At 45.5% G+C, this 9,502-nt stretch overlaps 1 protein-coding gene across 2 annotated transcripts in view; it reads left to right on the top strand.

Moving 5' to 3' along the window:
• The window catches only part of XPO7 (exportin 7), an 86,136-nt gene extending 77,856 nt beyond the window's left edge, over nucleotides 1–8,280 (top strand). Inside the window, exons 22-28 of one of the 2 annotated variants that reach the window (XM_082624802.1) lie at nucleotides 285–367; nucleotides 543–757; nucleotides 984–1,122; nucleotides 3,061–3,221; nucleotides 4,919–5,017; nucleotides 5,533–5,660; nucleotides 6,672–8,280. In XM_082624802.1, coding sequence (XP_082480928.1) covers nucleotides 285–367; nucleotides 543–757; nucleotides 984–1,122; nucleotides 3,061–3,221; nucleotides 4,919–5,017; nucleotides 5,533–5,660; nucleotides 6,672–6,765 — 919 coding nt within the window. In that variant the 3' untranslated portion in view covers nucleotides 6,766–8,280. The remainder of the gene's footprint in view (nucleotides 1–284; nucleotides 368–542; nucleotides 758–983; nucleotides 1,123–3,060; nucleotides 3,222–4,918; nucleotides 5,018–5,532; nucleotides 5,661–6,671) is intronic. The other variant, XM_082624803.1, reaches the window with a different exon arrangement.
• Nucleotides 8,281–9,502: the final 1,222 nt, after the last annotated feature.

Consider the following 9,502-nt stretch of genomic DNA (forward strand, 5'->3'; position numbering starts at 1 on the left):
ATTGAGAATTTTAAGAGAATAATTTTATCTACTGCCTCATATTCTTTGTTTCTTTTAAATGTTTTCAGTTTGAGCAGCAGAACTTGAATCTAGTATGTTGGTCTTCAAGATACAAGCTACGTCACTGGTTATCTTGGGTTAACTTGGTTATTTCACATTAGGATAAGTAATCTGCATGTCTTCGTGCAAAAAGTATCATCTAACGTACTCAGGGGAGAGCCTGAAGTAGCCTAGTCTTCCAGCAACATACCTCCGACTTTGTCTCTTCTGTGTTCTCTGCTCAGATCCCAGCGACTCCAGTTTGATGTCTCTTCCCCCAACGGCATCTTACTCTTCAGAGAAACCAGCAAGATGATAACAATGTATGGTAAGTGCTTACGAGGAGCAGAACCCTGGAAGTGAGTTCCAGCTCAGTCACCACCCTCTGCAGCATGGGTCTCATACGCTCGTGTCACAGCGCCAGCTGGTGCCAAGAGGATTGAGGCGGTGTGTGAACTGTCAGTTACCACATGATTGAGTAAATATGTATCTTGTCTACTCAGGCAATCGCATCCTGACACTAGGAGAGGTCCCGAAGGATCAGGTCTACGCACTGAAGCTCAAGGGCATCTCCATCTGCTTCTCCATGCTGAAGGCCGCTCTCAGTGGGAGTTACGTCAATTTTGGAGTCTTCCGTCTCTATGGGGATGATGCCCTGGACAATGCTCTACAGACCTTCATCAAGCTGCTTCTCTCTATTCCCCACAGCGACCTCCTGGTAAGCCCTAAGCTTCGTTGACAGGGTCCGAGCCCTACATCATGTCAGTCTTTTTTTTTTTTTTTTTCCTGCTGAGACCATGATTGAATGTTTCTCTGAAGCTGGCTCCACCTAGGTCTTCTGTCTTCCCGTCTGAAGGGAGCTAAGCTATTTTATTGAAGATCTTGCTCCACACGTGCCGAGGTACACAGCAGCTAAGCTGATTTTCATCCTCCTTCTCCCACAGGATTACCCCAAGCTCAGCCAGTCTTACTATTCACTACTGGAAGTCCTGACCCAGGACCACATGAACTTTATTGCAAGCCTGGAACCTCATGTCATCATGTATATTCTCTCTTCCATTTCTGAAGGACTTACTGCACTTGGTAAGCACCTGGGTGGGCGGGCGGGTGAGTTGGTTGGTTGGTTTTTACCACTTAACTAAACAGAAGGGAGAGTCTTGCCCCAGCATCCAAAAGGATTACTGCTTTGGGGAGCGCACCCTAACAACAGAGTGTGTAATTCATGGGTACGTTCTCACGCAGCAAATACTTAGTGATGCCCTCCTACGGACCAGGCACTATGGTTGGCACTAAGGGTACCGTCATCAGTCCTTGGCCTTTAGGAGCTTCTTATCTGGTAGATGAAACAGACAACTGCCTGTTTACCACCTTCACTTACGTACACACAGCAGTAGGCTAAGTACGGAGTGCTGTGGGAGGGCTCAGGAAGAATACCTAAACTCCCGGCTTTGAGGAGGTAGGGTCCTGCAAGGCTGGCTGAAAGAGCTGGCATTCAAAGCGTAAACCTAACAGCCGAACCGGCATTATCAGATTAGTGGAGGAAGAAGCTTCCTAGCAGCAGGAACAGCGAGCACTAGCACCTGTTGGCAAAAAACCCCCAGGAAATCCAGATGGCTGGCACACTTGTGAAGAGAAGAGGAGGAATGAAGTGAAGCTGGAGGGAGAGAGAGAAGCAGGGGCAAATCTGGAGATCACAAAGGCTGCCCTTAAGCCATATCAGTACGTTTGGGTTCTATCCTTAGGGCAGTGGATGGAAGGTTTTACACAGGTAGCTCCGTAAGTTTTTTCATCCGATTCTACCTGGTTCTTGTCAACCATTTTGTTACCAAGCTGCGTTCCAGCAGTCTTAGTCAGTGTGTATGTGTTCAGAGAATACAGTACCTTTTTATCTTAGGCTGAGCAAAACATAAATAGGAAGATGAAGTCAACTGCAAAATAATCACGACATATTGCAAATGCACAGAGAATGACTTTTGGATTGTCTATCGTGGTGAGTTAGCCACACCTCTGCTCTGGGCCACTTAAGTCGACTGCAGAATAATCATGAAATATTGCAAATGCACAGAGAATGACTTTTGGATTGTCTATCGTGGTGAGTTAGCCACACCTCTGCTCTGGGCCACTTCTTTGATACGCACTTATCTCCAGCAGGGGGCGTAGCCGTATCTAGAACAGTCCAGCCAGGGTATCAGACCCTGCTTTGGAAGGCTGTTTTTTAGCTTCTTGAAAATAGAGGGACCTCTGCAGGAACGGAAGCAGCATGCTTTACTGTTTTAGTCCTGTGGCCTGTGCCTCACCTAGTCAGCTCTGTCTGCAGGCTGTCCTGCAGGGTACCCTTAATAAAATGAAGAGACAAGTCTGCAGCTTCCCACCACACACTCCCCCGGAGACGCTAGAGGTAAACAAATAGTACAGCGCCCCACTCTAACAAACTGTAGGTGTTGATAGGCTGTATTAAGCTGGGTTTAGTGACAGTCACCCAGGTAACTCAGAGTATAGGCTCACACCTCAGACTTGGATTCTAATCACAGCTCTTCCAGTGACTAGCAGTGTGACCTTGAGGCAAGTCACATAACCTCTCCAAACTTCAGTTTACTCATTGGTAAAATGGAACACCTACCTCCTGGAGTTCTCAAGAGGATAAAATAGAGGTGATAACCTATAAAGTCCTTAGCACAAGGTCTGGCACAATAAAAGTACTTGCTATACTGTAAGCTATTTGATATTTTTTATGAAGCAGAAGACATAAATCCACATCATATTGGGTCAATAATTTCAATATTGTTTATATTATTATCTATTATGACAGGCTTATTTTCAGACTCAGAATTGGACCTTGCTGTATGATGAGGGTGAGAGGTTAATAGGCAGCATCCCAAGCCGTGGTCTTGGCTGCAATGACCACAGTTCTGACTGGGGCCCTCTGTGGGATCTCAGCTAAGGGCAACTCATGTTCACCCAAGTCACCATAAGCAGCTCAGTATCCCTGCTCTATTCCACCCCTGCCCGTCTTTCTTCCAGACACCATGGTATGCACAGGCTGCTGCTCCTGCCTGGACCACATTGTGACATACCTCTTCAAGCAGCTTTCACGTAGCACCAAGAAGAGGACGACGCCCCTGAACCAGGAGAGTGACCGCTTTCTGCATATCATGCAGCAGCATCCAGAGATGATCCAGCAGGTAAGGAGCATGAGGGCTAGGAGGCAGTGTGGGGGTCCCACGGTGGGAGGACCTCTCTGTGAGAGAGGAGAGGCCAAGCAAGATGAAGAGTCTGACGAACATCTCACCTGGTTCATGCTGCCAAGGTGAATTTTACACCTTAAAATTGCAGTGGATTTTCAGTTACCTGAGTAATCATTGGATATGGATATAGAAAATCTGAAAAAATCAAATTCTGAATTCTTCTCCGAGTGTCACACTAACCCCCATGCCTTGGGCCTGTCCCATGAGCACTGTCCTCCTTCCGTGACAGTGACTTTGCTCATCCATTGCTGTAAATGGAGCATGAGTTAGCAGTATCCAGCTGTAAAACTTGTACTGCCACTTGCAAAACAGAAACAAGAGTGCAGGACAGGGAATTCCCTGGCGGTCCAGTGGTTAGGAGTCCAAGCTTTAACTGCCAAGGGCGTGGGCTCGTTCCCTGGTTGGGGAACTAAGATCCCTGCAATCCTCGTGGCGCAGCCAAAAAACGATTGTACCACCTTTGCTTTCAATTTAAAAAAAAAAAAGAAAGAGGGGCTTCCCTGGTGGCACAGTGGTTGAGAGTCTGCCTGCCGATGCAGGGGACATGGGTTTGTGCCCCGGTCCGGGAGGATCCCACGTGCCGCAGAGCAGCTGGGCCCATGAGCCATGGCCGCTGAGCCTGCGCGTCCGGAGCCTGTGCTGCGCAACGGGTGAGGCCACAGCAGTGAGAGGCCCGCGTACCGGGGAGAAAAAAAAAGAGTGCAGGACAAAAAGAGACAACTGACCACATGGAGATCGTACCATATGCTTACCATTATTTTATTTGTATACAACATCTTTTCAAAAGTAAGATTTGCAGGAATATACCAGATAAAAATACATAAGGAGGGCTTCCCTGGCGGTGCAGTGATTAAGAATCCGCCTGCCAACGCAGGGGACACGGGTTCGAGCCCTGGTCCAGGAGGATCCCACATGCTGCGGAGCAACTAAGCCCGTGCGCCACAACTACTGAGCCTGCACTCTAGAGCCCGCGAGCCACAGCTACTGAAGCCCATGAGCCACAACTACTGAAGCCCGTGCGCCTACAGCCCGGGCTCCAAAACAAGAGAAGCCATTGCAATGAGAAGCCCGCCACTGCAACAAAGAGTAGCCCCCGCTCACTGCAACTAGAGAAAGCCCGCACACAGCAACGAAGACCCAACGCAGCCAAAAATAAATAAATAAATTTTTAAAAAATACATAAGGAAAAAGAATCAATGGAAGCAGACTTTTAGGCAGTAATATTTTAACCAATCTCATCTTTGTCTACGTTGTTCTCTAAAGGAGTAGTGAACATCCCCAAAATGCTGTAAAGCTCTCTCTTCTGAGAAAAGATCCCAGGAGCTCTAGTGCAAGGTGATTTTGCCTATTCTAATCATTTACTTGACCCATCCCATTACCCACAGAACTCTGGGTTAACTGGAAAGGCCCATTTTTAATTGAATTTTCAAACCAATTTAAAGAACAAGAAAGGAAATATCTTAGAAACAAAACTTACCTTGTAATAGAAGATTTAAATGAAGCTTCACGAAATATTCGTCTGGTTTACTCTAGACAGAAAAGGCCTTCAAGCTAACAAGCGCCTCTGTCTGGAATCTGTGATTCCCCTCGAGCAGCCACACACTAGCTCACCGCCTCCGACTCTCCATTTCCAGATGCTGTCCACGGTGCTGAACATCATCATCTTCGAGGACTGCAGGAACCAGTGGTCTATGTCCCGACCCCTGCTCGGCTTGATACTGCTTAACGAAAAGGTGAGAGAACAGCTCCCTGGTGTCCAGGGCACCCCACGGTGGTGAAAGAGGGACAGGGCCCGTTTTCTGAGCGTGGCCTATTCATGCTCTGCACAGCGTATAATCGCTTAAGGGTTAGAAGTCAGCACCTGTGGCAGTCGAGACAAAAGGGAAAGGATGAGGGGGTGTGAGCAGGAGAGAAGACACCTAGAGGCCACAGCACCTGAGGCCTAAGTTCTAGGTCCAGCTCCGCCATAAACAGACACAGATAAGTCGAGAGATCCCTATGAAGGAAGAATCTGGATCACATGACCCTCGTAGCATGTACAGATTTAAAATTCTAGATTTTTAAGTAAGGTAAAGATTATCATCCTACAGGTGCTTGCTTGAACTTCAAAAAAACAAACAAGTATCCAATTTTAACAGATATTCCATTTCTTGGAGGAGAACACTCCTTCCATTCTGCAGATGATGGAGGGCTAGTCAGCCTTTCCCCTTCTTCTCTCCTTACTGCCCCCCCCCACTTTGCCCTACAGTATTTTTCTGACCTAAGGAACAGTATCGTGAACAGCCAGCCACCAGAGAAGCAGCAGGCTATGCATCTGTGTTTCGAAAACCTGATGGAAGGCATTGAGCGAAATCTTCTAACGAAAAACAGAGACAGGTGAGTGTAGAAGGCTCTGGCAAGAAGCCCTAGGCAAGTGTTACTTTTCAAGTCACTGAACTGAGGGAGACTCCTTAAGTCTTTTAGAGCCCGTCTAAAGCAGTGCTGCCCAACAGAAAAGCAATTTTAAATTTTCTAGTTGCCACAACTAAAAAGGGTAAAAAAGAAACAGACAGCATTCATTTTAATATATTTTATTTAACCCATGTATCCAAAATAATATCATGTCCATGTGTAATCAATATTTTTAAATTGAGAATTTTAAGATTCTTTTTATTGTACTAAGTCTTCAAGATCCTGTGTATTTTACACTTCACGGGGCATCTCAATTCATATGCTACATTTTCATCGCAAATACTTGACTTGTATTTAGATTTCATAAAACTTACAGTTGCAATTAGATTCCCATACTCAAGTTGTTCCAAACATACTTAGAAGTTGTCCAATAACTGAATTGAACATCAGGTTTTTCTAGATTGATATTTAAATTTTCTTTAATTTTAATTAATTTGAAATATGGCAATTTAATTAAGGTGCGATTGGGGAACTGAATTTTACATTTCTTTTAATTGGATTCAGTTCCTCAGGTGCACTGAGCACAGTTCAAGTGGTCTACAGCCACGTGTGGCTCATGGCTGCCATACTGGACAGCACAGGTCTCTTGGCATTAAGAAATGAGACAGCTTCATCCTCTCCCAGCCCTCACTTCGTGAGGGTTACTTCCCGTCTCTGTCAGTGAGATTCCTTTTGTGCTGCCATGAACCCAAGGTGATCCTCAGAGCCCCAGATTTGACCAGATCTCGAGGCCTGCCATGAAGTTGTCAGGTAGAAAGGGGTGCAAAACTAGCCCAACTTTCCCTTAAAGTCTTAAGACTGAGATTAACTGACCTTAGAAACAGAACCGATTCATACGTTCTGCCTCTCAGTAGCCACTTGTCTGCTAGAAACATTTTAGGCAGAGATCTTTCCCTTCCACCCTGCTCCCCCAACCTACATGCATCCTCTCTGTAGGTTCACCCAGAATCTGTCAGCATTCCGTCGAGAAGTCAACGACTCAATGAAGAATTCCACTTACGGCGTGAATAGCAATGATATGATGAGCTGACACCTTCTTGGACTCTACCTGTACAGAGCAGCGTCCCTTTGGTCTGGCCCAGAGGGGCGAACAATGACAACGGAGAGGGCCTGGCTGATCCTGGCCCCCTCCTCCAGGGGTGTGGGGAAAATGGCAAAGGTCAACTAGCTTCTTCCCCAGGGAATAGGGGTGTGAGTGCACTCACTAGGGGGGCAGGGCGCTGCTGGTTCCTGGGGGATTGGGTGGGAAGGGTGGTGGGAGGAGATAGAGACACAAATGTGTGAGACTCCAGTCCCCTCCTCCTGGGGCCGCCCACGGGGAAAGAACCCCAGTGTCCTGTCACAACCTGCCTTGTATAAACATGTACATTTTTTCATAACATTTTGAACAAGGTTTATATTGACTCAAGTTTAAAAACAAAGTGTGACTGAAAAATTTTTACAGAGTCTAGTGCACCAATGCTGATGTGAGGGGTTATGTATGCGAGTGAGGAAAAAATGTGTATTCTGGTGGCCTGAAGCTTTACTGGACGAGGATGTGTGAACGTGCAGAGATATATTTAGTGACACAGTGTAGAGAGGCAAAAAAAAAAAAAAAGAAAAAAAAAGTAAAAATTCCAAATGTATATTTTTTCTTATTACCCTTTCCTTGCCCCCCCAAATTATCACTTCCTGTTACTGTATCACCCTTGTTATTAGGAACTCGAAGCCATGCGGAGCACCATCCCTCCCCCTTCAGCCTAGATGCTGCCCTAGGTCCCTTGGCCTCTTGCGGTGACAGACAACTCCAGCTAAAAGTGTTCGGTGTTCTTAGCTTCATCCTCTTTCCCACTTTGCTTATCCCCATCCTCAGACATACGCCTCTTGCTTTTAAAAGCCAGATGTAACTCTATGATTTAGGGTTCTTGGTCTCTGCAGACGTGGAGACCAGAGAGAAGGAACTGAGCCGGCTGCTCCCCTGTTGAGCAAGTTGGATGAGTCCACCAGAGGCCCAGTCGTGTGTGGCCAACAACTTTTAGTCTTCCCCAGCCCTCGAGGCAGTGTGTGTGGATGTGTGCGTGTGGATATTTATATATGTACCCTGCACTCGTGAATGTATGAACTGGAGGAAGTTACTACAGCGGAGGGGTTCTTAATAACAAGGTCTACCTAGCATGAAGTATTTAACATTTTCCCACCCCTTTAAAAATATACATTTTTATAAAATGAAAACCATAATAAATGTTTTGAATATTAAAAACATTAACCTACGGAGGAAAATTAATGGGGAAAGCTATTTGCCTTGTACTTTTTCCACAATTGTCGCTGCTAGTTGTACGCATCTCTAGTTCAGCTCTTGCCCATGGGACACTCATCAATGAGGTTTGTTTTTTATTTCTCTCCTCTACCCCAGAAACAAGCCTGTTAATTTTTTTTTCCTTCTCCTCTGGCGACTGTGTGGTGAATCCTTTCTTGCGTGATCAGGTTGCAGATAGACTTGTAAGGGTGTTTGCTGCATACAGTGTAAGCATTGTGACCGCCAATAAACTTCAATGGTTTCTACTGACCTGGTTTCAGCAATCAAGTCTAGTGTGTCTGCAGGGACATGTCTCACTCTGAACTCATGAAGATGTCTGAAACATGCATTCCTAAAAGCCAGTGGGTGACAGGCACCCCTCAACCTTGTGAAACTAGCTTCTCATTGGACTAAGTCTGACTCAATGTCGTTTAAAAATAGGATTCGTTTAGTTGATATATATCTGTATATAAAAAATACGCTGGGTCCACAGTTATAAAAGTGAAGCCACTTTACGAGCTTCCAGGTGGTAACCAAGAAAGAAGTGATAATTGCAGAAATCCCAGTTTAGTTAATGTTCTGACCTATCCTCCTTAATGTGGGCTGGGTCTCACTCATTAGACCCTGACAAGTTCAAGGATAAGTGTTATCCCCTAAAATACTTGGCAGACCTCATGAGCCAGAACTGTCAAATGAAGAACACTACCATGAACAGGGACTGTTTCTCATCCCCCATGCTATGTAGTACCTAGGTGTTAAAGAATTTAGTTGCCAGGAACATTGAAATGTATTAAGGTTCTGCGATACCTACCTGTGCCTTAATGCAGAGTTGTAATCAATAATCACACACTCTATCCAGAGAGCCACTCTCGTCCACTAGACATACTGCTACCTTTGTCTGCTGTTTCGGTCTCTGGCCCAAAGTTATTTCACAGCCCCCCCCCCAAAAAAAATGTATTCTAATAGCTGGAAGGCAAATAGAATTGATTCATCTTAGCCAAGTCTATCTCTAAACCTAATAGAAAATGGTCAGGCTGCATTAATATGTAGAACACACCAGTCACATGTTCCAGTGACCTGGAATTCTAACTCTGCAGTAAATAAGACAAAAAAATAACTTTCTCATGGGTACTTGAAGAAGAAACCCTCTCCCTCAACTATCCTGAGCTGCTGATTGACCAGCAAAACCCCATACCCCTCCCTTTCCTTCCACAAAAACAATTTCAGAAGAAACTCACCAGAGATGGTGTCTCTTCAGTGCAGCCCTAAGCACAGTCCAGTCATGACTAACTGCCATAGGTAAAATCTTCCCCAACCACATCAAACTTTTGAAACAGTGAAGCTGCTCCTTTCTTAATTGACAGTTATAAGAGGGTTACCCAGAAAATAGCCTTTCTTTCTGATCAGTTACCAGCAATTTCACATGACTCAACCTAGTAAGTGTGAAAGCCAGTTATCTTTAAACTTTGGTTTCCTCAAGAAATCTTGTGGA

The sequence above is a fragment of the Mesoplodon mirus genome, assembly GCF_964341445.2.
Source record: "Mesoplodon mirus genome assembly, chromosome: 1".
Classification (NCBI taxonomy): domain Eukaryota; kingdom Metazoa; phylum Chordata; class Mammalia; order Artiodactyla; family Ziphiidae; genus Mesoplodon; species Mesoplodon mirus.